General features: G+C 36.1%; 1 protein-coding gene across 1 annotated transcript in view; it reads left to right on the top strand.

Moving 5' to 3' along the window:
• The window catches only part of LOC111421347 (collagen alpha-1(II) chain-like), a 36,507-nt gene that overhangs the window by 12,353 nt on the left and 1,531 nt on the right, over window positions 1-22,623 (top strand). Inside the window, exons 3-9 of the mRNA XM_071200973.1 lie at window positions 5,352-5,753; window positions 5,810-7,275; window positions 7,330-7,454; window positions 7,509-7,743; window positions 15,717-16,256; window positions 16,308-16,577; window positions 16,629-17,933. Of these exons, the coding sequence (XP_071057074.1) occupies window positions 5,352-5,753; window positions 5,810-7,275; window positions 7,330-7,454; window positions 7,509-7,743; window positions 15,717-16,256; window positions 16,308-16,577; window positions 16,629-17,933 (4,343 nt within the window). The remainder of the gene's footprint in view (window positions 1-5,351; window positions 5,754-5,809; window positions 7,276-7,329; window positions 7,455-7,508; window positions 7,744-15,716; window positions 16,257-16,307; window positions 16,578-16,628; window positions 17,934-22,623) is intronic.

The raw sequence follows: 22,623 nt of genomic DNA, 5'->3' as shown, positions 1-22,623 counted from the left end.
ATTGCTTTCACCCCTTTATCTATTGGGTAGACTAAACGACCTGACTTTTCAAGAAAAACCAATAACCAGGGAAAATATGACAAAACTCTAAATACCAGTAAAAACGTGTCCAGGGAAGAGACTTAGCAGCGCTTTTTTTCATCGAAACTAGATTAAATAAATGCATCGAGGTTTATGTAAGACATTTCGAACATTACTGAGCTATTTTAGCCAAAAATTTAAGTTATTCTAAGTGTTTCGGTTTATTTTGTTTTATTATCATTGTTGATGTTTCATTGATCCGTTGGCTTTTCAACACGCCTCAAAAGTAGTTTTGAAGCAGTTCTAAGCTTGGATAAAGTGTGAAGGAAGGTTCTAGATAATAAAATTTTTGTTCTCTCTTATTTGTTTCCTAAGGTAACTTGATCCGATTAAGATATACGAATTTTTAACATTTTCTTTTATAATTCGAGAATGGATGGAGATATCGAGATGCGGTTTTCACTAATATTTAGCAAATATTATGGTGATTAACGGTCTGTGAAGTAAATAGTACCGTTCCATTTAACTTTTTTTCAAAAATCACAAAAATATGTAACCGCTGCAGATAACGCCCTCTAGCTTATTTGTTTTAAACCAAGCGATCTTACTGAAAATATCTTTTAAAAGAGCACGAAATGCTCTTTCAAACAAGACCAAAAATATTCAAATCGGTTGAATGGTCCAGGAGATATTAAAATGTAAACATTTGAAAACGCATTGGCCTCCCCCTCCCTTATTATGACAGATATGAAAAATATTGCAAAACAAAAGCGATGCGGTATTATCCAAGCTACTAAATGATGTTGTCAAAGTTTTAGCTCATCGTCTAACTTTCTGAGATAGCGGGAATTTTATGTTTCTCTATGGCAGTTACGCCCCCTAGCGGTCGAATTACGAACTTCAAAATAATTTCCAGCTATTTCTCTTGGTCATTTTGCTTATAAAGATTTTTTTCCCAAACCTCTAGGCCTTACCGTTGTTGAGATACAGCCGCTCCGTACGCTTAACGGGACATCCTGTATATATTTATTTTACAAATACCTAATCCAGTTCCATAATCAATGTTTAAATTTCTGAGGTTTTTTATGAGTATTAGTTTCCATATTATTTTAAGGGCAAGTTGTATTTAAAAATTTATTATGAAACTGGAGATCATAATATAATAATATGAAATAAATAAAAAAAAGTATATAGAATGTACAGGATGTCCCAATTTCGATGTCCGCATAGACTATCTCCGAAACTAAAAGAGATAGAAAAAAAGTAGCTTACATGTCATGATCTCGTTTTTCGAGAAAATGCTAATGCCGAAAACTCCGAACAGCTATCGTCTTTTCTTTTCGCCCTATCGGCAAAAACTGAAAATTTTGCGAAAACGACAATTGCGAATATCTCACTTATTATCAACGATGGAGTATTATAAATAAAACATTGTATGGGCAACTTTTTACGAAGAATTCAGTGGCGTATGTATGGTTATCACCATAGCAACATTAACTTTTAAATACATACATTAGTTTTAGGTAGAACAAAATGAATTTTTATTAATTATTCAATAATTATAGGAAATATATCCCACAAACTATATATATTTGTTATTAGAAGAAAATAACAAATTATTTTAGGTCATAGCCAACTATGGTTTCCATTTAAAAAAATAAAGTTACGTCTAAAATCTCGAAAATAAAAGATGGGAAAAAAATTTTACCTACGCCACTGAAGTTGCCCATATAATGTTTTATTTATAATACTCCATCGTTGATAATAAGTGAGATATTCGCGATGGTCGTTTTCGCAAAATTTTCAGATTTTGCCGATAGGGCGAAAACAAAAGACGATAGCTGTTCGGAGTTTTCGGCATTAACATTTTCTCGAAAAACGAGATCATGACATGTAAGCTACTTTTTTTCTATCTCTTTAATTTCGGAGATGGCCTATGCGGACATCGAAATTGGGACACCCTGTACTTACCACGAATAAAATTTCGTAAATTTCTTTAAAGTTTCTAAAATCTTTAAAAATACTGCTCGTAATATACGGAAAATACCTTGCAAAATTCGAAAACTAAACTATCAAACACAAAGCCGCATCAAAACACTAACCAACTTGACAAACAACTTAGAAAACAGTAGAAAAACGAATTGACGAAACGACTACTTAAATCATAAAATGTTTATTAATTTAAACTGCCAGGATAAAGTAGATATCTACATAAAATAACGCAATATAACGCCATCTATCCCGTCGGCCCAATACTAAAAATGACGTCATTTTGTACGAACAAGACGTTAATAAGTGCCAGGGGTATGTAGATACTCATAAAGAATGCATTTGTTTTATCTAAACGTCGTCAAAGCCCACTACTTAACCTACTAGTACGCAATTGAAAATCTTAAAAGGTTCCAAGTTGAATATTTCAAAGAAGATTTGAACGAGATGTATGTATGTATGTAGGAAAGCGGAGGGTATGCTACGCACACAGCACCTAGGCCCAAACGGGTCCCTTGTACATCCTCCTACACTGTCTCCGGCTACATCAACCAGCCTAAGGAATTTCCGAAGGCTAGGATACAGCTCAGAGGTGTGTTCCTGATGCCATCTGTGGTCGGCCATTCCTCTCCGAAGTCTCTCATTCTGAGGTCTTGCAGAGTGGGGCATTCACACAAGATGTGTCGGACCGTCTCCTCGCTCTCTTTACAGAGGCGACATAGAGGACTAATAGCAAGCTTAAGGTTATAAAGATGCTTGTTTACCTTACAGTGACCCGTGACGAGTCCCGTTACAGTTCGTAGAGCGTTTCTACCAAGCCTTATGAAAGACAAGGCTGCCTCTGCTGAAGGATAATGTAATACTTCCTTAGACAGATGGCAACCCTTAACCCTATCCTACCAGTTCATGAACTTTTTGTGGGTAAAATCTTTAATTATCTCAATCTGAGTTGATAAGGACGGAGCGATTATCGGTTCAGGCGAACATGGCGCTCGCTTGGCAGCCCTTTTGGCAAGCCTATCAGCGTGCTTGTTACCTGAACAAGTCGAGTGTCCTTTTATCCATTGAAGTATGACACAGTTATGCACTGCGGCCTTCTCCAATGTCAGATGACAACCCATAACAAGTCCTGAGGTAATTGTTATTCTACTCAGGGCTAAAATAGCTTGTCTACTGTCAGTATAAATTGTAAAAGTCTTACCTACCAAGTTGGATCTGACAATAACGTCAGCGGCAAGTTGTATGGCGATTAACTCCGCCTGTATGACGGTGGTACTTATACCTAAAGGTTCAGATACGTGGAGTCGGAGATCCAGAATTGGTGAGTAATCCACCATTTCATTCCAGAGATTGGCATTTTTACTATTTCTCTCACCCATTAGAATTCCTGCTGCTCGCAGTCGAGTCATGGTCACCAATGCCACCTCTTGGATGAACAAATGAAGTGGCGTTAGGTTTAACATGTTTTCCATGGCTGCGGTGGGGGTAGTCCGCAGCGCACCTGTAACGTACAAACACGCAAGTCTCTGTACTTTATTAAGTGCAGTAGTGGATGTAGACTGTAGGGTCTTTGACCACCATACTACTGCACCATAAGTAAGCATAGGTCGGATTACAGCCGTGTAAATCCAGAGGGCATTTCTGGGTGACAAACCCCATGTCTTACCTATAACCCTCCGGCATTAAGCAACGTACGCTTTTTTAACTCTATTATCTAGGTGGGCTCTCCATGTCATTTTATTGTCAAGTGTCATGTCCAGATATTTAACTTCTTTTGACAATACCAATGGAGTATCAGCAAGGGATGGCATTCTGGGATTGCCAACCTTCCTCATCCGTGTGAAAAGAATCAACTCTGTCTTCTTAGGATTCACAGAGAGTCTTTGTTCGTCACACCAAGTCTCTATCAGTTTGAGAGCTACTTGCATCCTGTCAAACAGCACGTTTATATATTTGCCTTTGACGAGAATGGTTAAATCATCTGCGTAACCAACTGTGATAAAGTTGGCTTCGGCGAGGCGGTTCAAGAGGCTATCCAGGGTGAGGTTCCACAAAAGTGGGGATAGTACACCCCCTTGTGGACAGCCTCGAGTAACTCCTCCTTGAAAACTGACATCGCCAGCCCTAAGCTTAACTATCCTATGTTTAAGAGTGTTCTCAATCCAACCACAAAGAGTCGGTGGAACATTATGCTCTAACAAGGCATCGTTAATACCAGAGAAAGTTGTTTTATCAAAAGCTCCCTCTATATCTACGAAAACCCCCAGGGCGGACTCCTTTAGGTCCAGCGCCCCACCAACAAAGCTGGTCACTGAGTGAAGAGCCGTTAGTGTGGACTTGCCCTGAGTGTAAGCGTGTTGATTAGGATTTACTGGTTTAGTTGGAAGACAGAAATCTCTAATATAGCGATCACACAGTGAATGAGATATCAAGTGTACTATATGTTTAGAAAGGAAAAATCCATTTAAAAAGTTCCATTTAAAAAAATCATTTTTATGTCAATAACTACTAAAATATTGCTTTGAGGGAAAGCTAACTTATTCCATCGAATTCTACATAAAAAGTTGCTTTGGAAATATTTTCACAAAAAGGAAGATTTATCAATAAAAAAAAGATATGACGACTTTTCGAAAATGCACTTTTTTGAAAAACTCTGTATTTCTGAAACAGTAAGAGATATCGATATCGCCATTAAGTTTTTTATAAAAATCGAGCCACAGACACTGACATCATTTTTCCTCTATCTCTTATAGAAAGAGGAATTTTCCTTTAAAAGTGTGCAATTTGGCCCACCCTGAACATCGTTGGCATATCATAATAATTATTGATCCTATCGATTTTCTTTATAAACAATATTTGTTCCAAATTAGATCACAAACAACTTTAATTAGTAATAATAATAATAAATCATTTCTAACAAATAATTGTTTACATCAAAAAATATTTTATCTACAACTATTGAATTATCTATTCGTTATACATTTGATTTTTGACGGGTAATGACACTCATTACGCATGACAGACAAAGTGTTGAATAATGAGGCCATTATTCCACAGTTCTGACACTGCCTACTAATCAAAAAATAAAATATTTATTAACAGAAATGACAGCTTTCTTATATTGAGGTTATGTCTGAAATGTCTATCAAGTTTATTTTTTTCCTTTTTTTGATTTTTTTTTCAAAATTAAATAGTTGTAGATAAAGTATAGTATTCAACTTGCGTATAATGGATGTTACCCACTCAGATTACAACTACATCTTCGTGGGTAACAGCCGCCATTATACGCTTGTTGAATAATATACTATTATTTGTTATAATTTTTTTTATAATTCTTTTAGGTTTATCTTCACCAAAGCCTTTAATTCCGCCGAAACCGACTCAACCACCCGATGAAACTCCCTATGTAACATCGCGAATTTATCAGCAACCCGATGACGAAAATCCAACGAACGCTCCAACGGGAACCATCGATATAAGGATTGTTACAACGTCTTCACCATCGATTTCACCCGATTCGCACGTTTCCCCGTTTAATTGCTTCGATGATGGAAAATACTACAGGGAAGGTGAAGTTTGGAGGAAAACTGTGTGTACAAATTGTTCTTGTATTAACGGAAATATTAATTGTACGACGAATCCTGAATGTTGGAGACCAACCACTTCTTCAACTTCAACAACATCAACAACGACATCAACAACAACATCAACAACAACAGAATCCCCCACAAATTTCGATTTGGGTATAAATAAACGTTTGTAATTTCTATATTTATATATTTCTTTATTTTGTTTAAAGATTTTAATGATCCTGTTCGTGGTGCGAGAGGTGAACCGGGTTATTCGGGTCCAATTGGACGCCAAGGAGAACCAGGAATGCCGGGTCAACCAGGAAATCCGGGGATTCCCGGTATTCCAGGACCTCCAGGTCCCCTCCCTGACTTAACAGCTTATTACCAACAATTAGCGCTATCACAATCATCTCAAGATAAAGGGCCATCTTCCGCAGCTGCGGAACTTTTTTTCCCACAGGCTCAAGTTGGGCCGGTTGGACCAAGAGGTCCTCCGGGTCCCCCAGGGTCTCTAGGTCCCCAAGGTTTGCAAGGAACGAGAGGAGAAATTGGCGAACCTGGAATGGGGGGAGCTGTGGGTCCTCCCGGTCAACGAGGATTTCCTGGTCCACCGGGAAAAGATGGGGAACCTGGTGAAGATGGGGAACAAGGCCCCGTGGGGAGTCAAGGCCCACCGGGTGCGAGGGGATTACCTGGAATGCCTGGGTTACCTGGAAATAAAGGTCATAGAGGATTTAGCGGGCAAGATGGGGCTAAAGGCGAACAAGGACAACAAGGTGAAAAAGGAATGATTGGAAATCCTGGACCGATGGGCCCCATTGGTCTCACGGGACCAGCTGGGCCACGCGGTGAAAGAGGAAGAGAAGGACCTCCAGGTCCACCCGGATTACGAGGAATTGATGGAATAGCTGGACCTCCCGGGCAATCCGGAGCCGTGGGAAAGCCAGGTTCACCCGGTTTTCCAGGAAACCCCGGAAGTAAAGGAGATCAAGGATCGCAAGGCCCGAAAGGGAGTCAAGGACTTCAAGGTCCACGAGGAGAAGCTGGGCGTCCTGGACAAGCGGGAGAAGCAGGCCCACCTGGTTTAAACGGCAAAGATGGCTTCCCCGGCGAAAAAGGCGGCCCCGGTTCTCCCGGAATTCCCGGCCCACCCGGATTCCCGGGAGCAAGAGGCCTCCCTGGTCAATTAGGAAGCCCCGGGCAACAAGGGGTTAAAGGAGAACCTGGGTTACACGGAGAACGCGGTTACAAAGGAGAACCCGGTTTTAAAGGGGAAATCGGCGCCCCCGGACCAAGAGGAGTCCCAGGCCCAACCGGCCCTGAAGGCAAACGTGGAAAACGAGGGGGAAGAGGACCAACTGGCCCTCCAGGACTTCAAGGTGAAAAAGGACCCCTCGGGTTGAGAGGGTTACCCGGACCTGATGGAGCAATGGGGCCGAAGGGGCAAACGGGAGATAAAGGCCCTCAAGGAACACCGGGAACTAAAGGAAATCAAGGGGATATGGGAAGACCTGGACCACCTGGTATTCAAGGAGAGAGAGGGTTATCTGGAAGAAATGGAATGCCGGGGAAACCGGGGAGTCCAGGTGAAAGAGGAATTCAAGGTGCTGATGGGAAAGCTGGAGAACCTGGGCCGCAAGGAATCCAAGGAGTTCCTGGGCCTATAGGAGTACCTGGGGAAAAAGGACTTCAAGTAAGAAAAAAAATATTTTATACCTATATATTTAAATATTTAATAATATTTTAGGGCGAACAAGGAAAAGATGGAGAAGTTGGACAACCCGGAGCACAAGGTCCAAGAGGAGATCCCGGAAAAGATGGTTCCCCTGGAATACAAGGTCCACCAGGACCATCAGGGGCCGATGGGGAAAGGTTAAATTTATTTGTTATTTTCCACCATTTATTTTTAAAAGTTCTATTTTAAAGAGGACCACCAGGATCTCCTGGCCCAACGGGATTCCAAGGGCTTCCAGGTGCACCAGGTAATCCAGGAGCGTCCGGGAAAGATGGGGAACAAGGAGTTCAAGGCCCACCGGGTCTTCCAGGATCGATTGGAGCAAGAGGCGAACGAGGATTTCCTGGGGAAAGAGGCCCTGTTGGTCAACCTGGCTTAACAGGGCTACGAGGGCCGATTGGATCGCAAGGGCAAGATGGGCCACCGGTAAAGTATTATTTTAAGCATCTACTTTTCAAAAATCAAGTCCGTTTTGAAAAATCACTTCTTGTTTTTGAGATATTAATTTTTGAAATTTTTAAGAAATTACATATATTTTTTTAATTAACTTTAAAAATTCGTGAAAAGTCGATTTATCGGAAGATAATTTCGAAATCTTCACCGATTATTAATAAAAGCATTCCCTTTCTAACAATCGAATTCGTTTTGGAAAATCGCGTTTTGATTTTGAGATATTAATTTTTGAAATTTCCAATATTTTTAACAAATTTCATTTTTTTGAGTTAACTTTAAAAATTCGTAAAAATCGATCCCTTGGAAAATTACTACGAAATTCTCACCGATTATTAATAAAAGCATACTCTTTCCAACAATCAAATTCGTTTTGAAAAATCACGTTTCGTTTTTGAGATATCAATTTTTGACATTATAAATATTTTTAACAAATTTTATTTTGTTGAGTTAACTTTAAAAATTCGTGGAAAATCGATCCGTTGGAAACTTATTACGAAATTGTCACCGATTATTAATAAAAGCACCCCCTTTCCAGCAATCGAATTCGTTTTGGAAAATCACGTTTCGTTTTTGAAATATTAATTTTTGAAATTTCCAATATTTTTAACAAATTTCATTATTTTGAGTTAAATTTAAAAATTTATGGAAAATCGATCCCTTGGAAAATTACTACGAAATTCTCACCGATTATTAATAAAAGCATACTCTTTCCAACAATCAAATCCGTTTTGAAAAATCACGTTTCGTTTTTGAGATATCAATTTTTGACGTTATAAATATTTTTAACAAATTTTATTTTGTTGAGTTAACTTTAAAAATTCGTGGAAAATCGATCCGTTGGAAAATTATTACGAAATTGTCACCGATTATTAATAAAAGCACCCCCTTTCCAACAGTCGAATTCGTTTTGAAAAATCACGTTTCGTTTTTGAGATATCAATTTTTGAAATTATCAATATTTTTAACAAATTTTATTTTGTTGAGTTAACTTTAAAAATTCGTGAAAAATCGATCCCTTGGAAAATTATTACGAAATTCTCACCGATTATTAATAAAAGCATCCCCTTTCCAATAATCGAATTCGTTTTGGAAAAAGAAGTTTCGTTTTTGAGATATTAATTTTTGAAATTTTCAATATTATTAATAATTGAATTTTTTTGAGTTAACTTTAAAAATTCGTGGAAAATCGATTCCTTGGAAAATTATTACGAAATTCTCACCGATTATTAATAAAAGCATCCCCTTTCCAATAATCGAATTCGTTTTGGAAAAAGAAGTTTCGATTTTGCGAGATTAATTTTTGAAACTTTCAATGTTTTTAACAAATTTAATTTTTTTGAATAAAGTTTAAAAATTCGTGGAAAATCGATCCCTTGGAAAATTATTACGAAATTCTCACCGATTATTAATAAAAGCACCCCCTTTCCAACAATCGAATTCGTTTTGAAAAATCACGTTTCGTTTTTGAGATATCAATTTTTGAAATTATCAATATTTTTAACAAATTTTATTTTGTTGAGTTAACTTTAAAAATTCGTGAAAAATCGATTCCTTGGAAAATTATTACGAAATTCTCACCGAATATTAATAAAAGCATCCCCTTTCCAACAATCGAATTCGTTTTGAAAAATCTCGTTTCGTTTTTGAGATATCAATTTTTGAAATTTGTAATATTTTTACCAAATTTAATTTTTTTGAGTTATCTTTAAAAATTCGTGGAAAATCGATCCCTTGGAAAATTATTACGAAATTTTCACCGAATATTAATAAAAGCATCTCCTTTCCAACAATCGAATTCGTTTTGCAAAACCATGTTTCGTTTTTGAGATATTAATTTTTGAAATTTTCAATATTATTAATAATTTAATTTTTTTGAATTAACTTTAAAAATTCGTGAAAAATCGATCCCTTGGAAAATTGTTACGAAATTCTCACGGATTATTAATAAAAGCATACTCTTTCCAACAATCAAATCCGTTTTGAAAAATCACGTTTCGTTTTTGAAATATTAATTTTTGAAATTGTCAATATTTTTAATAAATTTCATTATTTTGAGTTAACTTTAAAAATTCGTGGAAAATCGATCCCTTGGAAAATTGTTACGAAATTCTCACCGATTATTAATAAAAGCATCCCCTTTCGAACAATCGAATTCATTTTGAAAAATCACCTTTCGTTTTTCAGATATTAATTTATGAAATGTTCAATATTTTAAACAAATTTAATTTTTTTGAGTTAACTTTAAAAATTCGTGGAAAATCGATCCCTTGGAAAATTATTACAAAATTCTCACCGAATATTAATAAAAGCATCTCCTTTCCAGCAATCGAATTCGTTTTCAAAAATCACGTTTCGTTTTTGAGATATCAATTTTTGAAATTTGTAATATTTTTACCAAATTTAATTTTTTTGAGTTAACTTTAAAAATTCGTGGAAAATCGATCCCTCGGAAAATTATTACGAAATTCTCACCGATTATTAATAAAAGCATCGCCTTTCCAGCAATCGAATTCGTTTTGGAAAATCACGTTTTGTTTTTGAAATATTAATTTTTGAAATTGTCAATATTTTTAATAAATTTAATTTTTTTTGAATTATCTTTAAAAATTCGTGAAAAATCGATCCCTTGGAAAATTGTTACGAAATTCTCACCGATTATTAATAAAAGCATCGCCTTTCGAACAATCGAATTCATTTTGAAAAATCACCTTTCGTTTTTCAGATATTAATTTATGAAATGTTCAATATTTTTAACAAATTTAATTTTTTTGAGTTAACTTTAAAAATTCGTGGAAAATCGATCCCTTGGAAAATTATTACAAAATTATCACCGAATATTAATAAAAGCATCCCCTTTCCAATAATCGAATTCGTTTTGAAAAATCACGTTTCGTTTTTGAGATATCAATTTTTGAAATTTCAATATTTTTAACAAATTTAATTTTTTTGAGTTAACTTTAAAAATTCGTGGAAAATCGATCCCTCGGAAAATTATTACGAAATTCTCACCGATTATTAATAAAAGCATCTCCTTTCCAACAATCGAATTCGTTTTGGAAAACCACGTTTCGTTTTTGAGATATTAATTTTTGAAATTTTCAATATTATTAATAATTTAATTTTTTTGAGTTAACTTTAAAAATTCGTGGAAAATCGATTCCTTGGAAAATTATTACGAAATTGTCACCGATTATTAATAAAAGCACCCCCTTTCCAGCAATCGAATTCGTTTTGAAAAATCACGTTTCGATTTTAAGATATTGATTTTTGAAATTTTCAATGTTTTTAACAAATTTAATTTTTTTGAATTAACTTTATAAATTCGTGAAAAATCGATCCCTTGGAAAATTGCTACGAAATTCTCACCGATTATTAATAAAAGCATCGCCTTTCGAACAATCGAATTCATTTTGAAAAATCACCTTTCGTTTTTCAGATATTAATTTATGAAATGTTCAATATTTTAAACAAATTTAATTTTTTTGAGTTAACTTTAAAAATTCGTGGAAAATCGATCCCTTGGAAAATTATTACAAAATTCTCACCGAATATTAATAAAAGCATCTCCTTTCCAGCAATCGAATTCGTTTTCAAAAATCACGTTTCGTTTTTGAGATATCAATTTTTGAAATTTGTAATATTTTTACCAAATTTAATTTTTTTGAGTTAACTTTAAAAATTCGTGGAAAATCGATCCCTCGGAAAATTATTACGAAATTCTCACCGATTATTAATAAAAGCATCGCCTTTCCAGCAATCGAATTCGTTTTGGAAAATCACGTTTTGTTTTTGAAATATTAATTTTTGAAATTGTCAATATTTTTAATAAATTTAATTTTTTTTGAATTATCTTTAAAAATTCGTGAAAAATCGATCCCTTGGAAAATTGTTACGAAATTCTCACCGATTATTAATAAAAGCATCGCCTTTCGAACAATCGAATTCATTTTGAAAAATCACCTTTCGTTTTTCAGATATTAATTTATGAAATGTTCAATATTTTTAACAAATTTAATTTTTTTGAGTTAACTTTAAAAATTCGTGGAAAATCGATCCCTTGGAAAATTATTACAAAATTATCACCGAATATTAATAAAAGCATCCCCTTTCCAATAATCGAATTCGTTTTGAAAAATCACGTTTCGTTTTTGAGATATCAATTTTTGAAATTTGTAATATTTTTACCAAATTTAATTTTTTTGAGTTAACTTTAAAAATTCGTGGAAAATCGATCCCTTGGAAAATTATTACGAAATTTTCACCGAATATTAATAAAAGCATCTCCTTTCCAACAATCGAATTCGTTTTGGAAAACCATGTTTCGTTTTTGAGATATTAATTTTTGAAATTTTCAATATTATTAATAATTTAATTTTTTTGAATTAACTTTAAAAATTCGTGAAAAATCGATCCCTTGGAAAATTGTTACGAAATTCTCACGGATTATTAATAAAAGCATACTCTTTCCAACAATCAAATCCGTTTTGAAAAATCACGTTTCGTTTTTGAAATATTAATTTTTGAAATTGTCAATATTTTTAATAAATTTCATTATTTTGAGTTAACTTTAAAAATTCGTGGAAAATCGATTCCTTGGAAAATTATTACGAAATTCTCACCGAATATTAATAAAAGCATCCCCTTTCCAGCAATCGAATTCGTTTTGGAAAATCACGTTTTGTTTTTGAAATATTAATTTTTGAAATTGTTAATATTTTTAATAAATTTCATTATTTTGAGTTAACTTTAAAAATTCGTGGAAAATCGATTCCTTGGAAAATTATTACGAAATTCTCACCGAATATTAATAAAAGCATCCCCTTTCCAGCAATCGAATTCGTTTTGGAAAATCACGTTTTGTTTTTGAAATATTAATTTTTGAAATTGTTAATATTTTTAATAAATTTCATTATTTTGAGTTAACTTTAAAAATTCGTGGAAAATTGATCCCTTGGAAAATTATTACGAAATTTTCACCGAATATTAATAAAAGCATCTCCTTTCCAACAATCGAATTCGTTTTGGAAAACCACGTTTCGTTTTTGAGATATTAATTTTTGAAATTTTCAATATTATTAATAATTTAATTTTTTTGAATTAACTTTAAAAATTCGTGGAAAATCGATTCGTTGGAAAATTATTACGAAATTCTCACCGATTATTAATAAAAGCATCCCCTTTCCAACAATCGAATTCGTTTTGAAAAATCACGTTTCGTTTTTGAGATATCAATTTTTGAAATTATCAATATTTTTAACAAATTTTATATTGTTGAGTTAACTTTAAAAATTCGTGGAAAATCGATTCGTTGGAAAATTATTACGTAATTCTCACCGATTATTAATAAAAGCATCCCCTTTCCAACAATCGAATTCGTTTTGAAAAATCACGTTTCGTTTTTGAGATATCAATTTTTGAAATTTGTAATATTTTTACCAAATTTAATTTTTTTGAGTTATCTTTAAAAATTCGTGGAAAATCGATCCCTTGGAAAATTATTACGAAATTTTCACCGAATATTAATAAAAGCATCTCCTTTCCAACAATCGAATTCGTTTTGGAAAACCACGTTTCGTTTTTGAGATATTAATTTTTGAAATTTTCAATATTATTAATAATTTAATTTTTTTGAATTAACTTTAAAAATTCGTGGAAAATCGATTCGTTGGAAAATTATTACGAAATTCTCACCGATTATTAATAAAAGCATCCCCTTTCCAACAATCGAATTCGTTTTGAAAAATCACGTTTCGTTTTTGAGATATCAATTTTTGAAATTATCAATATTTTTAACAAATTTTATATTGTTGAGTTAACTTTAAAAATTCGTGGAAAATCGATTCGTTGGAAAATTATTACGTAATTCTCACCGATTATTAATAAAAGCATCCCCTTTCCAACAATCGAATTCGTTTTGAAAAATCACGTTTCGTTTTTGAGATATCAATTTTTGAAATTTGTAATATTTTTACCAAATTTAATTTTTTTGAGTTATCTTTAAAAATTCGTGGAAAATCGATCCCTTGGAAAATTATTACGAAATTTTCACCGAATATTAATAAAAGCATCTCCTTTCCAACAATCGAATTCGTTTTGGAAAACCACGTTTCGTTTTTGAGATATTAATTTTTGAAATTTTCAATATTATTAATAATTTAATTTTTTTGAATTAACTTTAAAAATTCGTGGAAAATCGATTCGTTGGAAAATTATTACGAAATTCTCACCGATTATTAATAAAAGCATCCCCTTTCCAACAATCGAATTCGTTTTGAAAAATCACGTTTCGTTTTTGAGATATCAATTTTTGAAATTATCAATATTTTTAACAAATTTTATATTGTTGAGTTAACTTTAAAAATTCGTGGAAAATCGATTCGTTGGAAAATTATTACGTAATTCTCACCGATTATTAATAAAAGCATCCCCTTTCCAACAATCGAATTCGTTTTGAAAAATCACGTTTCGTTTTTGAGATATCAATTTTTGAAATTTGTAATATTTTTACCAAATTTAATTTTTTTGAGTTATCTTTAAAAATTCGTGGAAAATCGATCCCTTGGAAAATTATTACGAAATTTTCACCGAATATTAATAAAAGCATCTCCTTTCCAACAATCGAATTCGTTTTGGAAAACCACGTTTCGTTTTTGAGATATTAATTTTTGAAATTTTCAATATTATTAATAATTTAATTTTTTTGAATTAACTTTAAAAATTCGTGAAAAATCGATCCCTTGGAAAATTGTTACGAAATTCTCACGGATTATTAATAAAAGCATACTCTTTCCAACAATCAAATCCGTTTTGAAAAATCACGTTTCGTTTTTGAAATATTAATTTTTGAAATTGTCAATATTTTTAATAAATTTCATTATTTTGAGTTAACTTTAAAAATTCGTGGAAAATCAATTCCTTGGAAAATTATTACGAAATTCTCACCGAATATTAATAAAAGCATCCCCTTTCCAACAATCGAATTCGTTTTGAAAAATCACGTTTCGATTTTGAGATATTGATTTTTGAAATTTTCAATGTTTTTAACAAATTTAATTTTTTTGAGTTATCTTTAAAAATTCGTGGAAAATCGATTCCTTGGAAAATTATCACGAAATTCTCACCGATTATTAATAAAAGCATACTCTTTCCAACAATCAAATTCGTTTTGAAAAATCACCTTTCGTTTTTCAGATATTAATTTATGAAATGTTCAATATTTTTAACAAATTTCATTTTTTTGAGTTAACTTTAAAAATTCGTGGAAAATCGATCCCTTGGAAAATTATTACAAAATTCTCACCGAATATTAATAAAAGCATTCCCTTTCCAGCAATCGAATTCGTTTTCAAAAATCACGTTTCCGCTTTGAGATATTTATCTTTGAAGTTTTTCAATATTTTCAACAAATTTTATATTTTTGAGTTAACTTTAAAAATTCGTGGAAAGTCGATCCGTTGGAAAATTATTACGAAATTGTCACCGATTATTAATAAAAGCATCGTTTTTCCAACAATCGAATTCGTTTTGGAAAATCACTTTTCGTTTTTGAGATATTAATTTTTGAAACTTTCAATATTTTTAACAAATGTTATTTTGTTGAGTTAACTTTAAAAATTCGTAGAAAATCGATCCCTTGGAAAATTACTACGAAATTCTCACCGATTATTAATAAAAGCACCCCCTTTCCAGCAATCGAATTCGTTTTGAAAAATTACGTTTCGTTTTTGAGATATTTATTTTTGAAATGTTCAATATTTTTAACAAATTTAATTTTTTTGAGTTAACTAAAAATTCGTGGATAATCGATCCCTTGGAAAATTGTTACGATTAATTTCATTTTTTATAATTAACTTTCTTAATCCTCAATTTTCTTTTCTAATCTTTGTTGAAAAAGTATTTTTTGTTCTTGAGATATTAATTTTTTAAATTAATAATTTTTGTATTAGGGCCCACCTGGCGCGAAAGGAGATAAAGGCCATTCAGGTCACCCCGGAATGGTTGGATTACCCGGATTAAAAGGCCCCCCAGGTCATCAAGGCGAAAAAGGCGAACGCGGCTCACTCGGCGCCCCAGGTCCTGAAGGACCTCCTGGTCGCCAAGGCGAACGCGGCATTCAAGGAATTGTTGGCCCACCCGGTCCACCCGGAGAACCCGCCGAGAGAGGCGAACCCGGATTACCCGGATTTCCCGGGGAACCCGGCGCACCCGGAACTCCGGGGGAAAGAGGGGCTGTTGGCCCACAGGGAAATCAAGGATTCCCCGGTTTACAAGGATTGGTTGGAGCTCCGGGTGTTAAAGGAGAAAGAGGATTACTCGGAGCTAAAGGTCAACAAGGTAATCCAGGACCTGTAGGAAAACCCGGCGAGGTTGGACCACAAGGATTAATTGGGTTAACTGGGGCGAAGGGTAATCGGGGAGAAGCGGGAGCGAGGGGGGATGCGGGGTTGATGGGGCCACCTGGAAGACCTGGAGAACCTGGACAAACTGTAATTAATAAAATTAATTAATATTTTTAATACAAATTTTTGTTGATTTAGGGTCAACCTGGTAATTCAGGACCAGCAGGTCCACCAGGAATCCCTGGGATTAAAGGTGTAGCTGGAGATTTAGGTAGACCGGGCCCTCCAGGACTTAGTGGGCAACCTGGACCCCCGGGAATTGAAGGGGCTAAAGGTGAAACGGGTTCTGATGGTCCACCTGGATTAACGGGGCCGAGTGGGCCGCAAGGTTCTGCGGGAGAGCGTGGATTAACGGGATTACCGGGGACTTCAGGACCACCGGGACCAACTGGATTAAGAGGACCACCTGTATTACAACAAATTTTTTTTTTTTAATTTTTTTAATTAATTAATTTTTAGGGGGAACAAGGAGCGCCTGGTCGACCAGGAAACGAAGGAGCCCCGGGTCCCATTGGGTTATTAGGCCCCCCCGGGCCACCGGGACCCGCTGGGGATCAAGGCCATGAAGGTCCCCCCGGCAAACCGGGTCCACCGGGAATCGCGGGACGACCAGGAGATAAAGGCCCGATTGGTTTAACGGGAAATCAAGGATCACCGGGGGCTCAAGGATTACCCGGCCCTCCAGGGTTACAAGGACCGATTGGGTTGAGTGGGGAGAGAGGTGCGAAAGGCGAAATGGGCCCTCAAGGTGTTGAAGGCCCCCAGGGGCAACGAGGAAAATCGGGACCTCCTGGTTTAGAGGGAGCTAAGGGTGTAGCGGGAGAAGAAGGTCCAAAAGGGGCGAAAGGACACCGGGGATTTAATGGGCTCCAAGGATTACCTGGTTCCCCCGGTCAACAAGGTGATAAAGGGATGCAAGGACTCCCCGGAATTCCGGGGAAAGATGGAGAACTCGGACCAAGAGGACTTCCAGGGCGAGATGGTTCTCCGGGTCTCCAAGGAAACTTAGGCAACCCCGGCCCAAGAGGTCCATCCGGCGATAACGGCAAAATTGGCCCAATGGGTCCAGCAGGTCCTCCAGGTCCCCCAGGTCCCCCCGGCGATGGATTCGGATTCGACGCCGCTAATTTAGCCGCGTTATTACAACAAGGACAAATTAATAATCAAAAGGGACCCGACCCACTCGGAGATGAACCATTAAGAATCTTCGGGAGCACCATCACCGACGAAGAAAGACGAGAAATCGTCATTAAGGCTTACGAACAACTCAAAGCTTCTTTTGAAAAATTTAAAAAACCAAACGGCCAAAAGAATTACCCAGGAAAAAGTTGCAGAGACATTAACGTAGCTCACCCTAACTTAGGAGATGGGGAGTATTGGGTTGACCCAAATGAAGGTGATCCAAAAGATTCGATTTTAGTTCATTGCGATATGAAGAGACAAGCGACTTGCGTTATTCCAAAACCGGCGAAAACACCCGAAATTTCGTTAAATTTGAAACAACATGAAGTTTGGTTGGGCGAAATCGAGCAAGGGATGAAGATAACGTATAAATCTGATAGTAATCAAATCGGATTTTTGCAGTTATTGTCGGGGCACGCGGAACAAAATATTACGTATCATTGCAAGAAATCTGTCGCTTATTACGATGTTAATAAACATACTTACCGGAAAGGTTTAAAACTTTTAGCGTGGAACGATGCTGAATTAACACCGAAAGGAAATCAAAGATTTAAGTATGACGTTATTGAAGATGAGTGCAGGGTGAGTTAACTTAAATTAAATTTGATTAAAAAACCGGCGAGACGATAGCAACAAACCGCCCAGCAACAAAATTTTTCCTTTATATTTCCACCTACTTCTAGGACCCATATCTTTGTTATTTAGAAAGATAGCGAAAAACTAAGCACACTGTTGGAAAGCTTGGTCTTTTCTCTATCTTTTCGTCCGCCGATATGTTGATAATAAGAGCAAGAAAAAATAAGAAACGTCGCGCTGCATTCAATTTACCTCAAAATTACCAAATTTCACGGCCTTGTGCAGCCTTTACCAGATGGAAATTCAATAAATGATTTACATATTCGGAAAGAGCTGACCTTGGACTATCTTATTCCGAATCAATATCTGTCGGCGTCTGTCAAAAAAATGCCCCTGAAAAGGAGCCTACAGTTGGCAAGAAACTTTACTTTTGTATTTCCATCTATGTACTTTTCGGGCGGATATCTTTGTTATTTATAACGCTAGCGAAAAACTAAGCACACGGTTGGAAAGCTTGGTCTTTTCTCTATCTAAACCGAGTTTTCGTCCGCCGATATGTTGATAATGAGAGCAAGAAAAAATAAGAAACGACGCGCTGCCACGAATTTTTGCCGCGGCTAAACCACGCTTGGGTCAATAACTCTCTTATATGACCGGAAGAAAACTCTAGAACTATATTCATCTTATGGGAAATTTTCTGCTCTTTTCAACGGTATATAACACATCTCAATCATATGTTGCACAATCGTTTTTCAGCCCAGCAACAAACTTTCCCCTTGTATTTCCGTCTACTTTTCGGTCCAATATTTTCGTTATCTAGCAAAATAGCGAAAAATTTGCAGCCGTTATTAATTTCAGCCGTCAATATCTGCCGGCGTCTGTAAAAGAAACGCACCTGAAAGACAACCTACAGGTAGCAGAACGCAATCACTTCTTACCCTAACTTTCTTATTTGATGAAGGAAAAATTGGAACAAAGTTTTACCCGAGAGAGAATCCTAACTTCATTTCATGTTGACAGATAATTTTTCATTAACTCTTAATTTATTTAAAACCGTAACGGCCGGTGTTAATAAAACTAAAACTAACACTAGCATTATCACTACAACTAACACTAGACCTAGAACTAGCTTTCGGGTGCCATGTTGCAACCTTCTTCAGAAAACAAATTGGAAGCGAACCCGAAAGTTTCTAGTTCTAGTGTTAGTTCTAGTAATAGTGCTAGTGTTAGTTTTAGTTTTACGTTTAGAAATATGTTAAACTGTTCAAAACGGAAAGATTATTTCATGTTACACCTTATTAGGGTTTGACTATCGCGACATCTGTATGTAAAAGTAAGAATAAGTGGTGTGAAGTTGGTTACGTATAATAACCGGATGTAGTATAAGATCTAAGATGTCTGACAATGACGACGGAGAGTTTTTTATAAATATATTGTGGAGTTAAATTAAAACCTACTGCGTTTTACTACTAGCAAAGTTTAATACACCTATTTTATCAGAATGTGGAAGAATTTGAGTGATTTTACACTCGAATTGTTGAATTGTGTTTTGATGTTACCAACTTTGCATTTTAACCATATATATACTATCTTCTATATCGCTGACTCCCTATCTAAGCAATGAGTGGCGAGCGTTTCCATCAAAAGCAGACGGAATGATATATGTTTTGTCTTTGTCGTGCCCCCATATCGCGAAGGCGCTTGCGCGAATCGTAAATTTTTAAGAGTTTGAAGTGTTCGCGCGTATTTTATGCAGCTTTGAAATGCAATTATTGTAGATAGTTGACTTTAATTATAAATTATCGTAGATGCATCAAATAAATTAGAATATATGTACTTTTGTGTGAAATTGACGTTGAATATTGCTTTAAATATCAACTTTATGTAGGTTGTTCATTAAACATTATATTCTTTACTTTTGTTTAGGCAACCCAAATAACAAACCAAATTTTATGTAACCATGACAATTTTGTCGATTTCAAATGTTATAAATAAAACAAGAAGCCATTATTGTATTAGATTTTAGGTTATGTTTATGTCAAACATTTATTTGGTGTTTTATAAACATCAAGGTCATCAGCTGCTATTAATTTTTAATTCACCGTCTAATAAGATAAAAGCGTACTCACCACGTGTTCACGCATGTCTCTTGTGTAGACGGGGCACGACAGAGACAGATATATATATATCTGCACTCTAGTGTTTACACTCTTTTGCTGCCTTAGTCAGCGATATAGGAGATAGTATATATATATGATTTTAACTCAGTTCATCAATTTAAAAAACGCGTAAGCAAACGCGCAGGCGAAGTGCGTCGGACACCATTGGAAAGAGCCGAAAATTTCCCATAAGATGAATACAGTTCTAGAGTTTTCTCCTCGTCATACAAGAGAGTTATTGACCTAAGCGTGGTTTAGCCGCGGCAAAAATTCGTGGTTTAGCTAGTTCATAGTCAGAAAAAAGGATTGTGCAAACGTGTGATCACGGTGTGCCACACATCGTTGGAAAGAGCAGGAAATTTCCCATAAGCTGAAAATAGTTGTAGAGTTTTCCCCCTGTCAAATAGGAAAGTTATTAGTGCAAGAAATATATGCGTGTTTTCATCGGTAGGGGCTTTTCTTTCAGGTGCGTGAAAACTCGGAATAAGATAGTCCAAGGTCAGCTCTTTCCGAATATGTACACCATTTATTGAATTTCCATCTGGTAACGGCTGCACAAGGCCATGAAGTTTGGTAATTTTGAGGTACACTGAATGCACCGCGATGTTTCTTATTTTTTCTTGCTCTTATTATCAACATATCAGCGGACGAAAACTTGGTTTAAGATAGAGAAAAGACTAAGCTTTCCAAACGTGTTCTTAGTTTTTCGCTATCTTTCTAGATAACCAAAATATTGGCCCGAAAAGTAGACGCAAATACAAGGGAAAAGTTTATTGCTGGGCTGATAAACGATTGTGTAAACGTGTGATTGAGATGTGTTATATACCGATGAAAAGAGCAGGAAATTTCCCATAAGATGAATATAGTTCTAGGGGTTTCCCCCGCCATATAAGAGAGTTATTGACCCAAGCGTGGTTTAGCCGCGGCAAAAATTCGTGGCAGCGCGTCGTTTCTTATTTTTTCTTGCTCTCATTATCAACATATTGGCGGACGAAAACTCGGTTTAAGATAGACAAACGACCAAGCTTTCCAACCGTGTGCTTAGTTTTTCGCTAGCGTTATAAATAACAAAGATATCCGCCCGAAAAGTACATAGATGGAAATACAAAAGTAAAGTTTGTTGCCAACTGTAGGCTTTTTTTCAGGGGCGTTTTTTTGACAGACGCCGACAGATATTGACGGTCGAAAACTCGGAATAAGATAGTCCAAGGTCAGCTCTTTCCGAATATGTAAACCATTTATTGAATTTCCGTCTGGTAACGGCTGCACAAGGCCGTGAAATTTGGTAATTTTGAGGTAAATTGAATGCAGCGTGACGTTTCTTATTTTTTCTTGCTCTTATTATCAACATATCGGCGGACGAAAACTCGGGTTAGATAGAGAAAAGACCAAGCTTTCCAACAGTGTGCTTAGTTTTTCGCTATCTTTCTAAATAACAAAGACATGGGTCCTAGAAGTAGGTGGAAATACAGGTGTCTCAGCGAGACCGGTCATTAGACGTTTCTGGGGTTCTGGCGAAAATAAAAATTTGAGAATTCAGACTTAAGTGTTATCAATTACGATAATACACATTAAGAGTTTATTGTATACAGTAATTGTTTACAATTCTTTACATTATTCAAATATTACTTTCACTCTCTACCCTCTTCCTCCATTTCCGCGCCCTCGGCTCCTCGACCCTCACCCATGCCTTTGTCTCCTCACCCCCACAACCATTCTCATCCATCGTTTCCCCTCTCCCCCCTCTCCTAAGATCTGCCCTCGGTCCAACTCCTCCTCCCTCAACTCACTGCACCCATTCAGCATGTGTTCTAACGTTTCCCATTCCTCTCTGCACAGCCTACACCACCTCTCCTCATCGGCCATCCAGTATTTGTTGGCTCTCTCCTCGTTTCCACAACGGAACCTAGCCACCAACTTTTTCCCTTCCTCATCTCTTTTCAATAACAAGTATCTAGGCAGCCCCTCCGTAATTATGTCCCTGTATCTTTCGTTATACCTTCCCTCTTTTATTTGTGTCCTTCTTTCCTGTCTCTGCACATCTCGGTCCCTGTCTCTCAACTCCCTCCACATCTCCCTACCCACCCTTCGTCTACTATTTATCTCCGTTACCGAGTAGCCCGCTCGTCTATAATAGTTGTCTCTGTGTCCTTTCCCATATCTGACCTTTCCCTCTCTAATTTCCCTCCAACACTCCCCCAGGATCCCGCAGCTTGGCCTCCCTTCTATTCTTTCTTCATATTTCATTGCCCTCCTGCCCGCCTCCACCCTGACCTTATCCACCTTTACCTCTTCCCTCACTATATACCCCGGTGTTTCTCTCGCCACCCCAAGCATCCATCTCCAATATCTAGCCTGCACGTCCTCCAGCGGTCCCTGCTCCCTCCATCCCCATACCTCTGCCCCATACATCATCACACTGCTAACCAGACCTTCAAACATATCTTCCTCGCTGCCACATTCCTTCCAAAGACCCTCTTCCCCCAACCCCATACTTGTCCCATCACCTTATTCACCTTAAACTTCATCATCCTTGT

Source organism: Onthophagus taurus, unplaced genomic scaffold (assembly GCF_036711975.1).
Source record: "Onthophagus taurus isolate NC unplaced genomic scaffold, IU_Otau_3.0 ScKx7SY_15, whole genome shotgun sequence".
In the NCBI taxonomy this organism is placed as follows: domain Eukaryota; kingdom Metazoa; phylum Arthropoda; class Insecta; order Coleoptera; family Scarabaeidae; genus Onthophagus; species Onthophagus taurus.
Note: the sequence above shows the minus strand (reverse complement) of the source record. Positions and strands in the feature narration are given on the sequence as shown.